This window comes from Sciurus carolinensis, chromosome 10 (assembly GCF_902686445.1).
Source record: "Sciurus carolinensis chromosome 10, mSciCar1.2, whole genome shotgun sequence".
Classification (NCBI taxonomy): Eukaryota; Metazoa; Chordata; class Mammalia; order Rodentia; family Sciuridae; genus Sciurus; species Sciurus carolinensis.
The window spans coordinates 100,279,766-100,301,037 of NC_062222.1; the positions used below are offsets into that span (position 1 = coordinate 100,279,766).

The 21,272-nt window shown below is 41.8% G+C and overlaps 1 protein-coding gene across 2 annotated transcripts in view; it reads right to left on the minus strand.

Moving 5' to 3' along the window:
* Spata18 (spermatogenesis associated 18) overlaps positions 1–21,011 on the minus strand; it is a 37,408-nt gene extending 16,397 nt beyond the window's left edge. For both annotated transcript variants that reach the window (XM_047565650.1, XM_047565649.1), the window contains exons 1-4: positions 20,666–21,011; positions 5,420–5,525; positions 5,177–5,292; positions 3,722–3,828 (exon numbers count right to left, since the gene is read on the minus strand). In XM_047565650.1, coding sequence (XP_047421606.1) covers positions 3,722–3,828; positions 5,177–5,292; positions 5,420–5,525; positions 20,666–20,752 — 416 coding nt within the window. In that variant the 5' untranslated portion in view covers positions 20,753–21,011. The remainder of the gene's footprint in view (positions 1–3,721; positions 3,829–5,176; positions 5,293–5,419; positions 5,526–20,665) is intronic.
* Between the last annotated feature and the right edge of the window lie 261 nt (positions 21,012–21,272).

Below are 21,272 nucleotides of genomic sequence, written 5' to 3' on the forward strand. Positions count from 1 at the left end.
TCTCTATAAAATCTCCATTCTTCTGCAATATACCAATACCTATTCCTGTTACTATGCACTGTGGCCCTGCATTTGCCTTATATTTCCCAGACTTCATAATATAAAAAAGTTTATTGCCCACCTACAAAAGTCCTCCACAATCACACCAGACTACAAGTATTTCATGTCTTCCTCCTGCTTCTGACATCTGCCCAATTTTCTTGAGTTTTTATTGTTAGTTTCAAGGACTCCCTTCATTGTAAAAAAAAATCATAATAATATACTCTCTTTTCTTAAGCCTATCTAAATTTAAAAAATAAGTGGGAGTGGGATGGGTGACAGTGGATGAAGATCGGTAGTTCTAAGTGAAGTTACCCTAGAACAATGAGATATCATGGGTTCTTGGGTCCTTGACTCCCTGGATCAGGCAAATTCTTTCATCACAGTAATCCTGAGATTAAGAAAACACAGGTAGAAAAAGAGTGGAAAATGAGACCCAGAATTCTGCTGTGGTTTGGATCTTAAATGTCCTCCCAAAGCTCATGTGTTAAAATCTTGGTCTCCGGCTGATGGCACTATTGAGAAGTTGGGGAAACATTAAGAAGGGGTGCCTTGTTGGAGGAAACAGGTCATTGGGGCAGCGTCCTTAAAGAGAATATTGGAGGGCTGGGGTTCTAGCTCAATGGTAGAGCATTTGCCTAAGTATGTGTGAGACACCAGGGTTCAATTCTCAGCACCATATATAAAGAAATAAAATAAAGGTCCATCAACAACTTTAAAAAAAAATTTTTTAAAGAGTGTATTGGGACCTCACCCCCTTTCTCTCTTCCTCTCTTTTTGCATTCGACTACCATGACGTGAGCAGCTTTGCTTCACCACATGTTCCCGGCCATAGTACTCAGCCTCACCACAAGTCCAAAGGGACAGGGGCAAAGTGACCAAGGATTGAAACCTCCGAAACCATGAACCAAAATAAATCTTTCCTCCTTTAAGTTGTTTACATTGGATATTTTGTCAGAGAGATGGAAATCTGACTAAAACAGAAAATTGCTACTGAGAATATAGTGGTTGCTAGGATCATACCTGACCATGTGGCTCAGAAGCTTTTGGAATTGGTTTGCAGGAGGAGTTTGGATCAATTTGAAGCAGCAGACTGGAAAAAGCTTAGAATGTCATAGAGAATTTAATGAGTGATTCTGGTGGGAGCTCAAAAAACCAGAATGCCGATAGGGATGTGAACAGTAAAGACTGTGCTCACGTGGTTCCAGATGGAAATGAGGACTCTAGGGTGCTCCGCATTCTGGCAAAGAATTTGTCTGCATTTTGCTCATGCCCTGAGACTTATAGGAAGTTGAGTTTAGAGGTGATGGATGATGTGTTTGAGAAAATTTCAAGGCAACACAGCATACAGGCAGTAAGAGGGGTATTGCTGGCTGCATTTAGCCAGATTTACAGTGAGAATCAAAAGTAAAAATCAGTATGGAAAGAAATGAAGAACTTGGAGTTTGACCCAAAATAAAGCACATTGTAAGTTGCATCCAAGGAGAGTACAGCTGCTAAAGAGATTAATGCCATTTAAAAAGAAGCTGAATCTGGATCAGTGGCCCATCCCTGTAATCTCAGCTACTTGGGACACTGAGGCAGAAGAATCATAAGTGAGGCCATCCTGGGCAATATAGAGAGACCCCCATCTCAAAAGAAGTAGAAGAAGCAGTGGCAGCAGAAGCCACCAAGTATTTTGCATCAGGACAATAGGAGGGCATCTCAGGAGTTAGTAAGACCCTACCCAGTCAGGACTTTTGTTTGAGAAGAGAGTTTTGGGACACACTGCTTACAAAGGGCCATCCGGGGAACTGGAGAAAAGGAAGCCAGAATGAGAGAGGGAAGAGGGGGTGTTTATCATAGAATCTTGGGACCAGACTCTCAATTGAGATACCTTAAATAAAAACAGAGAATAAGAACTGCATGGAGGCTGAGCACAGTGGCACATATCTGTAATCTCAGTGGCTCAGGAGGCTGAGACAGGAGGATCACAAGTTCAAAGCCAGCCTCAGCAACTTAATGAGACCCTAAGCAACTCAGTGAGACCCTATCTCTACATAAAATATTAAAAGGGTAGGGGATGTGGCTCAGTATTTAAGCACACCTGGGTTCAATCCCCATACCAAAAAAAACCAAAAAACAAAAAAAAAACAAAAAACTATCGAAGTGTTGAATCCCTGCTTCACAAATAGAAGCATCTGGAGAGGCTCTTATCCCCTGAAGCAGTTGTCAGCTAATGTCCCGGGAAACCTAAGCAGACAAAGCACAACTCAGGACCCCCTCAGCACAAGACACTAGTGCCAAGGTCACTAAGGCTGAGAGGACAGTAGACCAAAGGATCTTACCTGTAGCACCAGGACACTATTCAAGCATTCCTTCCCTAGATGCCAATCTAAAGAAGTATAAGGGGAAAGGAAACTCCGTGCCAGGGCAAAAACAGCTCGGAATAGAAGTTTGCACTATTAACTTCATATTTTACACAAAAGTGACTATAATAAACCAGAAAAGACCTAGAAGAGGCAAATATAAGGATCAGTTGACATGGGTTGAATAAAGAGATTCAGAGAAATCATGTTCTTGCACATTACGGTTATACATTTTGACTTCTGCAGATGTACAACTGCTCACTGCCTGATTTCAAGTGGGAAAGTGCATGGATGCATGTAAAGGCATAAGTACATAGAAAAATGTCTGGAGCCAAATATACCAAAATGTTGACAGGGGTGAGGTAACAGTTATTTTCATTCTTACATTTTTAAGAGTTGTATATATTTGATGAGGAAATTTGTACTGCTTTTATAATCAAGCAAAACTAAATCAATAGGGATATTTTTATTTGGGGGAAAAGACAGGTCATCCCATGAGAACAAGGCAGAGAGTTACACACTATTCCATCACAGTCTTAATTAGTTAAAACAGACTTCCTTGCTGTCCCACCCCCTGAAGCAACAGAGCAATACTGTGGAAGTGGAAAGACCTTATTAATAGACTTTTGTCAAGTTATGTCAAAGGCAATTTCATGCATATTTGTCTATCTTCCTCAAGAACAAATCCAAACCTGCAATTCTCTTTGCTGTGATTCCCTGTGCTTGCTACCCTGACTACCCAAAGCCTCATTTGACATCTGCTGTTGCCTGCCATTAATTTTTTTAAATACATCATTATACCTAATAGTTATTCCAAAATCTTATTTTTTTTCACTCTAACTCTCTCCATCAGGCATCAATAGGCCCCTAAAAGAACAATTGTACAGCTGCTTTATCTTTTATTCTCTTCCTTTTCCTCTTTAGCTGATCTTTGATCCTCTTTAACTCTTCCCCTTCTGCATCTTTTTTAAAAAGATCTTTCCTCCCAAGCATAGATTTTCATCTACAGTCTTTACTTATTTACAGTTGTGATCTGATGGTGGTCTACAGAGGAGGAAGAGCTCTGCAGATGGAGGTGAGGGACCAGGGATCACAGACTATATTGGTGTCTTGTCCCCATACTCAGACACTGACTCTCAACTTACACAAATGTGCACAAGTGTGCATGCACGTGCACAAACACACACACGCACACACACGCACACACACACAAATCATGTTACTTATTTGAAAACACCCACATTTCACACCAGTCATTATTCTCCTTCAAATTTAAACCAAAGTTAAATTGAGAACAATTCTTTTTGAAAAAAGATAACTTGCATTCCTCTTACTCGTCTTTAACCTGGTTGAGTTGATTACGGGTTGTGTTCAAGTCAGAATCTAGTAGTTGTAGGTCCCGAGGACTACTCCCTTTAAGTCTCTCCCTATCAAATGTGTCCTGAAAAGATAACACAAATCAAAAGTTAGTCTGAACATGTGAAATGACATGGACTGCAAAACACAGTACCGAGCAAAAGAAGTCAGACACAGAAGAGCACATCATGTGTGCTTCCATTTGCATGATGTTCTAGAGCAGGCAAAACTGATCTAGAGTGATAAAAATCAGAAGAGAGTTTGCCCTGGAGTGGCACAAAGAACACTCTGGAGTGACAGAAATGCTTCATCTCTAAATAAGGGTGTGAGGTGCACCCCTACATGCATTTGTCAAAACTCACTGACCTGGGGTTTCACTGTATGTAAATTACACTTTGATTTACAAAAGAAAAAAAAAAAAAAAACACTTTTAAAGCATCATCCTACATCTCTACACCCAGACTAATACCCAAAGGAGTGAAAATTTGAGAAGCATTCAAAAATCCTCAGGGAGAAAACTTGCTTAGTGACAACTGACATCCATAGAGTCTTTACCATATGCCAGAACTTCTGCAAGCGTTCTTCATGTTTATTGCACTTCATACTCACAATGACCCCATTATTAGGTAGGTAAAATCATTGTCCTAATTCAGTCAGATCTAAATGGTTAGACCCTACCAAGACCCATGGGACCAGGACAGATTTTCTGCCCCGGAATCTCCAAGCAAGAATCCTTCAACCACTGTCTTCTTAGGACCTCTTCATTAAAATAGTGGCCTCTAGAAAGGGATTTATGTACATCCATTTAAAAGTAAAGCTGGTGATCACTGTAGTTTGAATATGGTTCGAGTGTGCCCTATGAGGGTTCGTGTGTTGGAAGTTTGGATCCCAGAGTGGCAAGGTAAGAGGTGATGTGGAACCTTAAATGACTTTTAGGTCATTGAGCGCACTGTCCTCAGAAGGAACTGATGTAGTTCTCAGAAAGGGTTGTTTAAAAAGCAATCCTGGCCCTCCTCACATACTGGATTCCTGCCTCTATTTGATCTCTATTATCTCCCACATACGTTCCCACCACAGTGACATCCTCTAAGAAGTTCCCCTAGAACCAGCACTCTGCTATTTGGACTTTCAGCCTTCAGAACTTTGAGCTAAATTAACCTTCTTTCTTTATATTTTATTCCAGCTTCAAGTATTTTGTTGTGATTCTGGAAAACAAACTAATATAACGATGTTTTATTTACCCAGACATAATGATATTGATGCCTTAAGCAATGTCCATGTTCTTTTCTAGTCTGGTTTCCAGCTGTTGGAATTGACACCGTCCAATGGAAACCAGCAATCCCAAATTATGATATTTTTTGCTAAGTTTTCTTCTAATCTCGGTTTTATTGCACTGCTTCAGGAAATCAAGGGTTGTTCTTTAGCATTCCTACCTGTAGAGAAGGAACCTTGCTGTCAACAGGTTTTCCCATGGAAGCAGCAGTAAAAGAAGCCTCCAGCCAAGGCAAAAGACGGGACTTGATTGTTTCCACACCATCATTATGTCCTCCTACAAGAGCACACACAGAGGTCAGAGAGAGAAAGCAAACTGCACACCAACGCAGTCAGCAAACACAAAAACAAAGGAAAGAGACAAGTAGCGGGGAGTGGGACAGGAAAACGTGCGCCTTTCTCACCTTCTTGGGCTGCAATAGTGAGGATCCCAAAGAGCTGTCCCTGCACCCTGGCAACTTGTTCAATGAGTTCAAGGCAGTAATTTAGATTTTGATCACACGAGTTTGTCTGTAAAGTCAAAACAGCAGTAATCAGTGTGATTCCTTTACTCTGGGACCCGCTGCAGATAGACAAGGGTCTTCTTGATCCAGGGGCTGCCTGGCTCTGAAATGCTGGCTGGGCAGCACCCAAAACCTGCTGGGCAGGCACCAAAACCTGTTCCCCTTTTCCCCTGGACACACGTTGGGCCATTTGCCCCAGAGTCCCAGGATTGTGCGTGGCCCTGAAACTGTTCAGTTAGTGGTCTGGGAAGTGGCCAAGAAGAAAACCTCCTGAGCGATCTCTCGTTCCCATTGGCCAGTCAAATGCAGAAGGGGCCATCAGAGGACCCAGGGACATCAGGGATGGTGGAGCCACAAGATTTGTAATGCTTCTGACTGCGCACTTGTGCTGAACTAGTACATGATTGAGAAAGTCGGTTTGTCTGTGTTAAACCACTAAGAGTTGGGGTTGCTTTTATGGCAATATTCTTACCCAGTGGAGTCTGCAAAAAGCCCTCTTATAAAATGAACATGCCTTCTGTAGCACAGTACAAATTGCTAATTTACCTGCTTTAGTGGCTCTTGTCCTCTGCATAAATTCAATTTTTATTACACATGCAAAGAGAACACTAATTTTTTTCTTATAATTAACCTTTCTTTTTATTTGTTCTTTTTAGATATACATGACAGCAGAGTGTATTTTGGCACATTATACACACATGGAGTATAACTTCCCATTCCGGTGGTGGTACATGATGTGGAGTTACGCTTGTGTATTCATATATGAGCATCAGAGAGAACATTCAGTCTTTGGTTTCTTGGGGATTGACTTATTTTACTTAGCATGATAATCTCCAGATCCATCCTTTTACTGGCAAATGTCATAATGTCATAATTTTATTCTTCTTTATGGTTGAGTAATACACCATTGTGTACATATACCAGTTTCTTCATCCATTCATCTGTTGAAGGATACCTAGGTGGGTTCCATAGCTTAGCTATTGTGAATTGAGCTGCTATAAACATTGGTGTGGCTGCATTACTATAGTATGCTGATTTTAAGTCCTTTGGATATAAACTGAGGACTGGGATAACTGGGTCAAACAGTGAGAAGACCAATTTTTAACAGCAAAAAATAATAAAAAGTCTGCATTAAAGATACACTGGAGAATAAGAGAAAAAGACGCAGGGGCTGACTGGTGGGCAAGTAGATAGCTCCCCTGCAGTGGAACAAAAAGTCTCCTTACGCAGCTTGAGTGCGAGGTCTTTCTGAGTCCATTGTCTCAGAAAGTCAGGGAAGGCTTCTGAGAGGAAGTGAAAACCAGCCCAAGAAGATATTCGGCAGACTTGGGGAAGAGGTAGATCCAGTATCTATGGAACCTTCGAGGTGATGAACGCAGAAGACGAGGAGGTTGGGAAGAGTGCCTTTAGTTATGATTTTGCTTTGGTCATTCTGTCGTGAGATTTTACCATTTCACCATTAGCCAAACTTCTAATTGAATATAATTCTAAAATAAGGATTAAAACTCTAAGCAAGAAATAAATCACGTGGGTGTAAACCTGTGTAGATTTATGTGTCACTCAGGTTACAATCAAGCATTGGCCATCAGTGTCCCCCAAGCACCACAAATCCCAGAACAGGAAGCGAAGCACAAGGAGGATAGTAACCAGAATGGAGAGCAACAGTTGCTCTGGGCGAAAGTTTACAAGTAAAATTCATTATCTGTGCCAACAAGGGAAGTGGCTTGGACAGGCTGAAGCCCCCTCTAGGGCAGAGACTGTGCTTGTCCTGTTCCTGCAAGATCAGCCCTGCGTTCTGCCCTGTCTATCATTCAAACTCTGGCAGGCGCTGGATGGATGAATGAAATGAGATGACTCAGTCTTTATTTGAATGCACACCTCCATAGGTCAGGCACTAGTGTGCTTCACCCACAGAATCCCAGTTAATCCCTGAAATGGTTACCTAATGAGAGAAAAGTGCTATTATTATCATTCCCATTTTCAGATGAGAACACTGAGGCACAGAGAGGTTAAGAAGCTTGCCCACGGCTATCCAGCTAATGAGCTGTCAGAGCTGAGAGTGGAACCCTGTTTCCAGAGCCCATGCTCTTGATAAGTGACTTACACTGACATTTTGATTGTGGTTAGTGTTTGGTGAGGAATGGCTGGTGGGACAAAGAGTGAATGGGAAGGGCCATCAGGAAGGGCTCTGTGAGGAGGGGACACGTGAGCTAAAACCTGGCTGATTCAGGGATGTGAAGCAAAAGGGAAAAAGCCTGCCAGGCAGTGGGCACAGCAAGTCAAAGGCCCTGAGGCAGGAACACATCAGACAACCTGGAGGACAACAAGCAGGTGAGGGTGACAGAAGCATAGGTCGGAGAGTTTGGCAGGGCAGACCCTGGGGGGCCTTGTGGGACTAGTGAGGAAGGCGGATGGGCTGGGCTGGTAACTGAGGGGCTGCTGGGTTATTTTCTGTGCCTGGCAACTAGCTCTGTTGCAACCCTGCTTCCTCCCTCCCTTCATCTTGTCCTTCCATCCTCTCCTTCCAAACAGACTGAGTTCTACTAATGAGTTTGCCTTTCTTTCCTGTGACTGCATCTATTGTTACTAGTATGCGGCAAACTGAAGGGTCGAACACTGCTGAATGAGTGACTGAACAACACAGTATTGACCCGACCAGAACACAGCAACCCACACCCTGAGCAGCTATGTCTGCACCAGCCGCTCCTTGGCTAGGTCATCGTGTGTCTCACAATTACACTGAACTTCAGTTGCCTGCTTATAAGACTGTTGCTCTCTGGCTAGATCGTGCCATTTGCAAAGAGGACAGAGAATAAGTTGAGGAGTCAAGGAGACCCCAGTGAGAATCTTAGCTCTGCCACCTGCCACAGTTCTCTGTGATCCTTCATAAGTTCTGTAACTTTTCTGAGCCCATTTCATCTCTTATACATAGGGACAATAAGAGGGTTAGGAGAACTAAATGGAAGCCACACATGCCTAGCACCTCAGAGACAGGAGGTGTTCAACAATCAGAAACCATGAGGTAGTTTGCAGCAAGGCAGGGAGTCAGTAACTTAGGGACAGAGCAGGGCTTGGTTCAAATCTGGATTCCTTGCACTAGCTGAATTCTTTTAGAAAAGCCATTTAGATAGAAGGCTCCATTGCCTGACATTTAGGAGGTGATTGATCTCTCCAGCTAACTCAGGCATGGAGTCTAGCATAAAGGAGAAACACAGTTAAATCAGAAGCAGGATTACAGTGTCATTAAGATCTGCTCCTGACGTCTTGCCCAGTGCCTGGGCATAATTGCACACCCAAAGGAATGTTTGTCAAATGAGTTTGCATACACAACTTAAATCATGGGATACAATATACTATGTCACAATTCTGTCCCCAAGACCTGTCACAACATGCCACAGCTCCTCACACAAAGCACTGCACATGATATTCAAGACATAGTAAGGTCACATTTTTCTACTAAGTACATTTCCACACAGGATAAAAAGGACAAAGACATGAACTCTTTGGAACTCTGTTGCCAACGCATAGCCTCACCAGATTCATTCCTTCATAAATCATTGAGTTCCTATTACATGTAAGTCCCAGGACTGGCAGCTCCAATGACAAAGTTACATTAAAAAAAAAAAGAAGAAGAAGAAGAAGAAGTTGCCTATCATCAGTGAGTTCACCAGCTGTGGAAGGGGGGTGGAGAACAAGAAGCATACAGGGAGTAAATGACCAGGAGAGCAGGTTAGGGCTTTGTGTCGATCATGAACTTCAGACAGAAAAAGCTCTGGTGAGGGGTTGCGGGGAGGAGGGAAGGGCATTTCAAAAGGAGAAACAACAGGTACAAGGACAAGCAGCAGGAACACTAGGGAAAAGTGAGTTCAGGGTTCAAAGATCAAATTTGAAAGCGTTGACTTGCCATATGAAGGGTTCTGGGTTTTGTCCTATCATTGGAAGATCTCTGAGGAAAGTATGGAAGGGTGGAGAGGCAAGGCCAGATTTGCTTGGCATTTTGTAAAAATACCTTTGCAGGAGCAGACCACACAGAGTTTGTGTTAGAGAGCGAGCCTGGTGGGGAGGTAGGCAGATATAACTATCCAGCCAAGAGACGCTGAAGGCTGTGGACAAAGCAAAGGTCCCTAAAGGTCTTTCCCAGTCCCAAATTACACCTGGGAAACTCAAGGTTAACTGATTCCTGTATTACCTTGGAGGAGGTCAGAAGATTTAGAAACAGAGGTAGGAGAAGGCTGAGACTAAGTTTGGGTTTGGATAGTTTAGGAGGCCCAAAAGACCCTCAGGTGGAAATGTCTAGTAATAGTATCTAGCAATTATTGAGCACTCACTGTATGCCAGCCAGCCACTGCACAAGAAGCTTTATATACACTGTTGTTTCATCAAATCCTCAAAACAACCTTACAAAGTGAATGTCATCATCAACCAGAGTTCACCAATGCAGGAAAACAAAACAAAGTAATTTGAAAAGACAATGGTTGAACAGGGCCCTAAACCCATTCCTGCAGCCTCCAGCACTAGAACCTAGCTCTCCCCTGGATGCTTTACCAAAGACAGATGCAGGACAGGTCTAGAACTCATCTGAGAGGTGGGAGTTGGAGATGTGGCCTTGGAAACCCTTTGCCGATGGAATTGGAAGCCACAAGCACTGTGGCTTGTGGAGGTGTGTGGTGGGAAGAGGGTTGAGGGCAGAGTGCAGGGCCATCTTGCTATATCAGAAGCGGGTTGAAGAAGGACCAGTGAATGAAAAATAAAACAAAAACAGGAAGTAGCTGACAATCAGCAATAAAAATGAAAAAGAACTAGGGAGCCATGGAAGAAAGTGGCTTCCAGAAGTAGAAGACATACATAAGTTTACTCTCTGCTTCACTCAGGTACTTATTTCTCCACTAATCTTTATGGAGGGGCTTACTAGTGCTAGATGCTAGGGACACACTGGTTGAGAGAAGCAGTCTCTCACCCTCAAGGAATGCATAGTCTAAGATAAGCATAAATAAATGCAAAGCCATGTGCCATCTACTGTAATAAAACTAGTTCCAGATTTCAGAGTTCAGACTCAAAAGAAGTAGTAAGAGCCAAGAAGATAACAGGAAGGTCTTTATCTGAGGAGCCTGGGGAGAAGCCATCACACTAGAAATTCTGCTTTAATGTCTCTAGCGTGGGACCTGGGCCTGGTTCCTATGTTCAACCAAGATTGAGTATCACAAAATCAGTGGTTAGTGAAATCAGCACTAGTGAGCCTCAGGTGACAACTACGAATTATAAAATAGAAAAATAAAATACATCATAATGAATAAAGATAAGAATTATTTGTGTAACTTTTGTTTCCAGTCATTTAACAATGGTGATATGTTCTGAGACCTGTGTTGTTAGGCAACTTTATCATTGTGGGATAATCTTAGAGTACACTTACACAAACCTAGACAGCCATGTCAATCATTTAATGTGTCCTCTTGATGCAATCTAGAATCATGGTAAGCAGGATGTCTGAGGCTGCTGTTGGAGTATCACAGCAAACTGTTTTATGGTAAACTGCTTTTATAAGTAGGACTACATTCTAATGTTAAAAAGTACAGTAATTTATTATTTCTTTCAAGTGTATTCTGTACATAATTGTGTGTGCTATTTTTTTTTTCAGTATCAGGATTGAACTCAGGGGCACTCGACCACTGAGCCACATCCTCAGTCCTACTTTGTCTTTCATTTAGAGAAAGGGTCTCACTGAGTTGTTTAACACCTTGTGTTTTTCTGAGGCTGGCTTTGAACTCATGACCCTCCCAAGCCACTGGGATTACAGGTGTGTGCCACCACGCCTAACTGTGTGTGTTATAGAATAATACAGATAGTTAATGAGCCCCAATTAAATTTATTTTAATGTAAAGGCTATTCCATGAGGTTAACTGATAGAAAATTTCCAAATACTCCAGCCAAACCTTTGTCCCAGAGCAGCAGTAAAAACAGAAGTGGGGACAGACCCTAATGGAGGTTACAGGAAAGTTCAAACTCAAGGTCTAAGAGGACATAGCCAATTAGAAGGTCATGGACCAAACCAATGGAGTTGGTACTTTTCCAGTATCTGGTTGGCATAGATTTTGTCCAATAGAGTTGGTTCTTTTCCCATAATTGATTAGCATAGATATTTATCAATGCCCCTACAGTAGCTATATAAGCCCCTAGACAAGTACCTTTAAGTGGCAACCCTACCAGGCCCCCTAGCATCCCATAAGAGTTCTATCTCTTTTCTTCTCACTTGAATAAATTCTACTCCTTTCATTCTTGCCTTCCATTAGCATCCATGGATTTTATTCATTGAATTTGCAAGACAAGGACCCAGAAAGAAATTGGTGGTGAGCTGCTGGTATTTGCTCTGACACTGAAGGTCATAGTCTGCCATTAAGAGCCACAACACACCACTCAACAGTAGCAGAGAAGAATCCAGCTTTGCCCACTGCAACTCTAGGAGAGCTGATACCAACAGGCATCCCCTGCTGTGATTAGCTGCTAACACTGAAATGGGCTTTCTTGGCTGCAGATCCTGCAACTTAAGCAAACCCCACCCACCAACAGGAACAGAGAATCGAGTTTCATCTCAAACTCTGGTTTCACTATACTTCCATTCAACCAACAGGGCAATAGGTTTGCTTAACCAGCATCTCCACAAACACATGAGTAATATGATGTGCTTACCAGGTCAATGGGCCATGATGTCACTGGGTGGTAGGATTCTTCAGCTCCATTAAGTTGTAGGGGACCACCAGTTGTACCTATAGTCTAATGTAGTTATGTGGCTTTTGACTGTATAAATACAAGAGTTTATATGTGCTGTGTGGTGAAATAAAATGCACTGACTCCTGTGGGTTAGTTTTTAAAACAGGGCCCTAGAAGATGGAGTCTTGCCTGTGTTGAGAACTCCTGGTGTGGGCAATGAAAGTCACAAAAATGATTCCTTGGAGACCTGTATCAAATTTGGATTGGAAGTGGGCATGCATAAAGGCAGGGAGATCAATAAGAATATGTCACGTTATAGGAGTGAACTTCAACAAATAGACCAAACAAATTCTAGTGGCTCTGTGTAGATAAGATAGTGACAGGAAATAAAAAGGAGTAGAATATTCAGGAAAGTAACCCCAGCCTTATTAACATAAAGAAAATGTGTCCTTTTCTACAAAACAGTTATGGGCTTCTTGTCTCCTTTTGTAAACATGATGACTGTAAAAACATTCAGTTTTGTTAGAGTAGAATTATTTGTATTGCATGAAGCTATGATGCCTGGGAGGTTGTTGTTTGCTTGTTTGTTTGTTGTTTGTTTTGCAACAAAGTTCTCTCTTCTCCTTAAATATTAAACTTGAAATGCTTATATTAAAAAGTTTGTCCAAGAAGAAAACAAGAAAAGTCAAATTGAAAAAGTTGATAGCCTCTGTTAAAAAATAAAATGTTCTACCTTAGTCACTCATCAATTTGTTTTGCAATAAGTTGATCGTTAGAAATTATGACAGAAAGGGCAGCACCAATTCAATATCCTGCATGCCTTCCCACATTTCTTCACAATTAGATTGGGGTCACATAACTACAGTCACATGCTGCATAATGTGACCGGAATCACGTGTGGCATAATGTGCTGTTTCAGTCGACCTCAGGCCACTTACAAGATGGTGGTCCATGGATTAAACAGCCTAGTGACCATGCAGCTTAGTTTGTGTAAGCACACTCTATTGTGTTTGCACAACTACAAAAATCACCTCGTCATGCATTTCTTAGGACTTATCTGTACCATCAAATGATGGCTGGCTGGCACTTCTGGCTAAGGGATGACGAGTCGGGTGGCAGGCATCACTCAAGAGCAGTACAAGTTTACACTGCTCTTCCCTGCAGTCACTTGAGGTCACATGATGGAATGGTGGCACCACTAGATGGAGGGTGCTGCACTTAAGCCAGGGACAGAGCTGTCTCTGAACTCCAGGGGAAGTCAAGTTTTAAAGACATAACCCCAAAGTGATGGAGGAGAACCACCAGCAGACAGACTACGTCAAGGAAAAATATCTCTTCCATTTGGACACTGAGATGTGGGGAGCTCTTCATCACTACAGCTTGGTCTGGTCAGTAAAGAAATAAAGGTCTTAAATGGAAGAAAATTTTTCTCTAGAAATTTACTAATTAGATTGAATCCTCAAGAATGTACAAGTATGTCTCCCAAAGAGGAGGGTGAAGGCAGGCAGGGAGTCTGTTTGTATGCACCATAGCAACTACAACAACCTTCTGTACTAAGAATCAGGCGTATTTTGGCATAGATTCTTATTTCAACCACAAAGCTTATCCTAAACCAAACAGAAGACATATCTCAAATAATACTTCCTTTTTATGTGTGGGTATTTAATAATGCTGTTTCCCCCTATTCGTGTAGACATCTATAACACAAATGAAGACTAATGTACATGGAAATCTTGCATTTCCAGTACTTCCCAATAGCCCCACTCACACATTAAATAATGCAAGATTTCTAGACTGTGCTATCTTGGTGTCTATTATTTTACTTTAAGAAATTTCATCAATCCTACTTTGGAGTTGGGATTATCAAAGGTACAGTAAAGTATTTACATTTGCTACTATAACTAAACAGAGGAAATTTTTTGAAATAACAAATCTCAGAGCATCTAACACAGCTTAACTCCCTAATCCACAGGGCTCTGAAGGGAAATAAAAGCATCTCAGATGGAGGAGGGATTCAGGCCAGAGTTGACTTACCCCGGAGCTGCTAATTTGGTAAGGGGAATTTCTCTTCTCATGCTAAAACTTTCATGAAGTAATTAGGTATTCAGAATTCAGTTCCACATAGAAGGTGATTTGAGATTTTTGCAGTTTGTCAATAAAAGATACAGATGTTGCAAGATAAATTGCGGGTATTCTGGCACTATACTCTTGCAGGATCCCTAAGAACCATTCTTGGAATCATCTTGTTGACTAAGCAAGTTTATGACAGATTGATTCATACAATCTCTTGCCTAAAGTATTACCCAGCTGTTACGCCACCTGCAATTCCCCTCAGTGCTTGACAAGGATTCCGCTGAGTAATAAGGGTGTTTGCAAAGTCTCATCATATTGGGAATTCGGTTGCAGACTTTTCCTTCCTTGCTTGCTTAATATGTGTAGGTTTACTATTAATATTTTATGTGTTTTCCCTGAAAATAGGGGTCTCAACAGAACCAGGGTTAAAACATAAAAACCAGACTTCTAATGGAACAGTGATTTCAGATTTAGTCATTGTAATGAAACTTTGAGTAACCAAGAATATTATGAGAAAATACAAAAATAGATTCTAGCTGCCGATCCCCTGTTGACTACTCTCAGATGACCTGAAGTATGTAGGCAAATAACTCCAACCCCATCAGGAAGGATTAACAGGAACAGAAGAAATAAAGAAAATAGAGTTTCTACAGTTAAAACACCTTATGACAATGCTTATTTAATTAATGGAAAGCCATGACATCCTTACAGAGGGATACCTCTTAAGCCCCTGGATTTAGACCCTCCTTTTTCTCCCACGGGATATTTAGATGTAAAATCAGGACATGTTATAATCTGGTTTGAAAGTATACATACAAGAGTGCAAGATATTCCATTTCTTAAAGATTAGGATTTACTAAATGCTGTAAATATTACTGGCCACCTATCCCCCGGAGAAAAAGTTCCTCAATGTTAAGTTCACACAGTAGAAGATGATGTCATATTATTGTTAGCTTAAACTGTCTAGCACTTATTAACCACAGCAGTAGCCACACAACTGACATTTACTCAACCCTGCTGAACTTGCTTTAACCTTTACGATTAGTTAAGCAATATTAATATGTCATTGTTTAGTTATAGGTTATCACGAGTAAACAATTACTAAAAATAATTAGAATACTTCATTGCCTGGTCTAGTAATGATCATACAAGATATTTTTTTTATTTTTCCTTGTGATCTTTTCCTGTTCTGGAAAAACACGTGTAACTGTCAACCTTTTAATGTATAAAAAGCTGGCTGAGAAAAATAAAATTTAGAACTTAGCATCCATTCCTTGAGTTTGTGTTGCTTTGTTCTCCACCTCACCTACGCCTACTCCATCACCTATGACCACTACGACCCCTGCTAGGGCTGGACCCCAGCACCCAGCCTCATCCACTCTCCCTAGAGTTTCAAATTTCTCCATCATGGGACAACGAGAACAACATTTCCAAAATATGATCCAAACCTCTCTCTTCTTGCATTACACTTTTAGCTTCTCCCCAGAACTCCTCACCATTTCACTCCTACTTAGAGTTACCTCACTTCCGCCCCCTGCTCTGAACCAATCACAGCACACCACCCCATGTCGGCTTCTTCAGTTTTCCCTGCCTTTGTACATGCTGTTTCCTCTATCCTTCCTCCTTTTTGTCAGTTGGAGGTTCATCATTAAGATGCAGCTCACTGGGCTGGAGTTGTGGTTCAGTGGTAGAGCACTTGCCTAGCACATGCAAGGCACTGGGTTTAATCCTCAGCACCCCATTAAAAACTAAATAAATAAAATATATTGTGTCCATTTAAAAAAAGATGCAGCTCACATTGCTAATAAGCAAGCTCTGAAAAACTTGTAAATAGTACGTAACCCACTGAGTAACCATTTGTAAATCACCATTTGTTGACTGCATTAGTAGGCTTTCAATAATTGGTGTAGTTCTTGGTTCAACAAGAAGGAATTCTCTATGACTCTCTCACCATAAAGGCTCTCTTAACCACAAAGGAGGAAAATAACTTCCAAAAGTCACATGTGCAAACTAAGTTCCTGAATTTCAGAGGAAGTCAAGTTTTAAAGGCATAACCCTCAAACATTTGGAATGGGGCTTACTCTAAGGCAATATCACCACAATGACTAAAAGAAAATGAGTCCACAATGTTTGCTGCTGTTTTTAGTATTTGCTTCTCTTAAGGTGGTTGAAAAATACCCCTTTTCTGAAAAATTTTTTTAAATAAGCAAGTAGTTTTTCCTTGGACCCAGAAAACTGCTAGATGTTGTAAAATTAAAAACAAGTCAAGTTAAATATGTGTGTGTGTGTGTGTTCAAATGTGAGGCAGAAAATTATATTTTTAAAGAACTTATTGTCTAATAACATATACAGTAGTACCCCCTCATCCATGGAGGATATATTTAAGACCCCTGTGGATGCCTAAAATAACAAATGATACCAAATCCTATACATACTGTACTATACTCAATGTTTTTAAATTGTATATGTCCTGCAGTATTGTAATAGTGCAAGAGCTAATCTGTCCCTCTGTGTTTTATCCCAATGCCTTCTTTGCTTGACTACTTTTGTTCTTTGACGCTTAATAATAATTAATAAAATATTACTTGAACTCATGCACTGCAATACAGCAAGAGTCAGTCTGGAAATTGAGTCACTAAGCTACTAACAAGCAGGTAGCATATACAGCATGAACACTCTGGACAAAGGGATGATTCATGTCCCAGGTGAGACTGAATTGCTGAACAGTAAGAGATTTCATCATACTACTGAGAATGGCACACAATTTAAAATTTATGAATTGTTTATTTCTGGAACTTTTTGTTTAATATTTTTAGACTATAGTTAACTGCAAGTAACTGAAACTGAGGAAAGTGGAACCATGGCTAAGGAGAGACTGTTTTGAAGGATAAAATGAAACAGGTCATTGTATAAAACAGATCATTGCGAAATGCTAGTGATGCTCCTTACAGTTGGTGTGGTGAGAGGATAAGAAGAAAATAGCAGGGAAATTTAAAGGAAAAACTAAATGGGATCTGTTAATACAAATATTAGCTAGTTGGAAGAAAATCCAAATTGTGCATTATGTTTTAGAATTAATCTGTCATTTATTTGTTTTCCTTGAAAAGAAATTTCTGAGAATAATTGCTCTCCAGGGGGGAACAATTTTAATTATATTCCTAATTCTTAAGGAGTATACATGGGCTTTTATTTTGCTCAAGTTAATTAGAACTGAGCCAAAGTGGTCATAGTCAGCAAAATCAACCTTCCATAGCAGGTATAATTTATAGCTTTTAATAAACACACTTCTCTACAACAGATTTTAACAAAGGGAGTTTGCTACAATGAATATTATTCATCCTAAGGTTTAAGTCAAAAGTCCCTGGTACTAATAAAACAGGCTTGCTGTATTGCAGGAACATACTTAGCAATTGGTCAAAACCCAAACTTTCGATGAAAAGACACAAAATAATTTTAGATGGGACTTAAAATTTTATGCTAGGTGGTATGTAGATGACTTTCTCGCCCTCTCTCTTTATGTATCCAAAGACTGCTTGCAAAAAAACATGTGTATCTTCTCACTTGTGCTCCTAATTGAAATGTGTGGCTTCTGGTTTCAATTTAATTTCAACAAAGGCTGAATTAAAGATATTTGGGGAACATTTTTAATTCTGTATTGGATATACGGTTTTAAGAAGAAAAATGAGTCAAAGAAACTGGCTGGCTGGCATACATTCAGTTGTTAAGAATTTGTTGAGCAACTATTAGGTGCTAAGCATTGTTCTAAATGCTGAGAAGACAGCAAAGCAGAATACACTGCCCTCTGGAACTTACATTATAGGGAAAACTGCTAATAAAATAAATAAGTAGGCAAAAATTAGAAGATGTAGGTATTATTAAAGAAATAGAGAAGGGAAATAGCAAATGCCAGTGGTGAGGGAAGGAGATCACATTTGTGAACAGGATGTCCTGGTGGCCTCTCTGAGAAGGTGACATTTAAGCAAAGACTTGAAGGAAGTCAGAACTTGAGGATTTTGACATTTCACTCAAAAATATCAACAAGTGAAAAGTTTTCTAGGCAAGTGCAAAATACCCCAAAGCAGAAATTATGCTGTCCGTGCCAGTAGCCATTAGCCATATGTAACAATTTAAAAATAAATTGAAATAAGTGAAATTAAAAATTCAGTTCTTCTGTGTATAATTGCCACATTTCAAGAACCCATTAGTCCCCTATTGGGCAGTGCAGAACCTGCCCATCATCATAGAAAGTTCCAGGGGATAGTGAGTATTGCCAGTATTGCTGGAGTGAATTAAGCAAGGTGAATAGTAATAAATGAGGTCAGAGAGGTCAAAGGCCATTGAAGAAACTTTGGTTTTTATTCCTAGTGAAACAGGAAATTTGAAGAGGTTTGACAAAAAAAAAAAAAAAAAAAAAAAGAGTAACTTGATCGACTTAACATTCATTAGAATCACTTTGGATTATTGTTTTTGCAATAGTCCAGGGTGGTAGCAGCAGAGGTGGTGAAAAGTGTTCAGAGTCTGTATGAATTCTGAGAGTGGAACCAACAGATCCTGATGGTGAAAGAGGCGTGGAGTATGTCATGATGAAGACAATTAAGTTAGGAAGGAGATCTATGTTGGGGCTGTAGAGAGGCTAAATTCAATTTTAGGCTAATTTGATTTTGACATGACAATAGCACTCACTATTTAAAATGTCCATAGGCAATCAAAGAAGTGGCAGCTCAGAAGAGAACGAGTCCTGAATATAGATATGAGATTCATCAGCAAGAGTAAGAGATGAAATAGGAGTGGAGGGAGAAGGGTTTGGAAACCTGCTGGTCCCTGTGAGTGCAGTCTTTAGAGTGTGAAGGGGAAGCTACATTGAAATGGTTTTAATGCCAACAGAGAAACAGGTTGCTACCAAAAATAGAAAAATGGAATAATCAATGGCATTTCTCAGAACCTGCAGGGAATTTCTAAAACAATCATTTAATTTGTTCCACCAAATGCCAATGCCATTTGTGTTAAACACTGTGAAAAAAAGTGCTTTTTAAAATTCAGAGCTCAGGCCACACTAGGATTTCTTACTCTCAACTTTCTGAGATTAGGTAGCAAATAGGTACTTTAAAAAGTGGTGGAGAGAACCCAAATCCTTTGTGATAATTTTTTTTTTTTCTGAATTCTAGGTGGAAAAGGAATGGTCAGTGCTGGTTCTTTAAAAAAGAGCAAAGAGAGAAACTACTAGACACTAGAAGGGAAAGTGAAGGAAAAGCTCTAGCTGTTTTCTGAGCCACCCTCCACTTCAGAAGCCCTGATTAAAGGGTGAACTAGGACCCCAAAGGACTCCTGAGAAGCCAGAGCTCAGAAACTGAGCTGATCTAAATGCAAAAAATTGTGAGATGAGGAATGGAACTTTACATCTAGTCCAACCCTTTCCATTGAACAGATGAGGCACTGTGACCCAGAGAGGTTAAGTAAATTGCCTGTGGGTAATTTACTTAAATTGCTAGCTTTACTGAGAGCCGGCCTGGAACCTAGGACAGGGTCAGGGGACCAGGAGAGGTGTTAAATTCCAGTTAGCATCTTTTTTTCTGCCCAATGGCTCTACCTGCTATCTAAGAGTGGGAATCTCCTATTTAAAGCACACAGACCCGAATGTAAGGCAGATCCAAAACTCTTAATTTTATTTTCTGGGGGCGAGCGGCAGGGGTGATTACAGGAAGCCCGAGTGGAAGTAGGGATTAATGAGATCTGAACAGAGCATGGATTTGATGATAGAGATAGAATATTGGCTTCTCGCAAAAGCCCTCCTGAACTCTGCGTTGGTATGGAAACTCTCACTTTAATTGCCACACTAACCAGCAAGGAAATGTTAACTGGTGTCCTTTTCACCAACTTCTGGGCAATAACTCCTGGGTATAAGTTTATAAAAATTCGTTCTGATGCGTCTGGATATCTCAGAGTGGGAGACTTGGGGGAATGCAGGAGGAGAGGTGTAGAAAAACATAAATCTGTGGTGGGGTGGGCAACGAGGATTCCGCCCGCTGGGGGCGGAAGGGAGAGAGGCAGGCTTGGACCAGGCACAGGTTTTCCCGTTGCTAAGGTCGCCGGCGTCCTTGGTTACCACTCTAGGTAAGGTGCTCTGCTAACTTCCCGGTGGCCGCGGAGTCCCGCGCTCCGCAGGAAGCGCCACTCCAGCGCCAAAAGGCACCGGACACGTGCCCTTCCTTCCCGCCATCCCAGTCCAAGGCTCAGGTTCCCGTTAGGAATCACAAACACCCGGGCTCTGCAAAGCGGCCTCACCGAGGCCTGTCCCAGGAAAGCCCGGCGAGTGAGGACTGTGCAGGGAACTACCACAGGGCGAGCCCCGGGGACCCCGCCCTGACTCACGTTGTACTCTTTGGCCCAGGAGTCTACTCTGTCCTGCAACCGTCGTAAAGTTTCGTTCGAGACCAGCCTCCTCAGGTTTTCCGCCATCGCTCGCCTTTCTGCGGGGCTCCGCTCTGGGAGACCAAGACGTGGAGGGGCCGAAGCAGTGGCCTCCGCAGGACCGCAGCCTGGTGTAGCGGGAGGGATGATATCTTCCAGGGGGGCTCAGATAGCGGCTGGTGTTTCCATCCTCCCCCTCGGGTCGGACCGGGCAGGGTTCGGGATGCCAGGGGGGGTGCCCTGGGCCGCAGCGGTCGCGCCTCATCCGCTGCCCGGCGCGCCCTCCTGGTTCCCCCGCGCCCGCCGGCCAGCCCCGGCCATATATACCCTGGCGATTATTAAACAAACCTTGACGTGGGCGGGCGGCTGCCAGGGACGCCGCGTCGGGGCAACGCTGGTACCACCCCGCCCCACCCTGCAGCGCCCGGCCGCTGGGACTCACCCACTGCGCACCGCGGTGCTGGTTGTCCTCCTGCTCCTGCTTGTGTTGCTACTTCTGGTGCAGCGGGGCGAAGGCGAGGGGCGCCAAAGCCACCCGGATTCGGATGGGACAGGGAAGTGGAAGGCG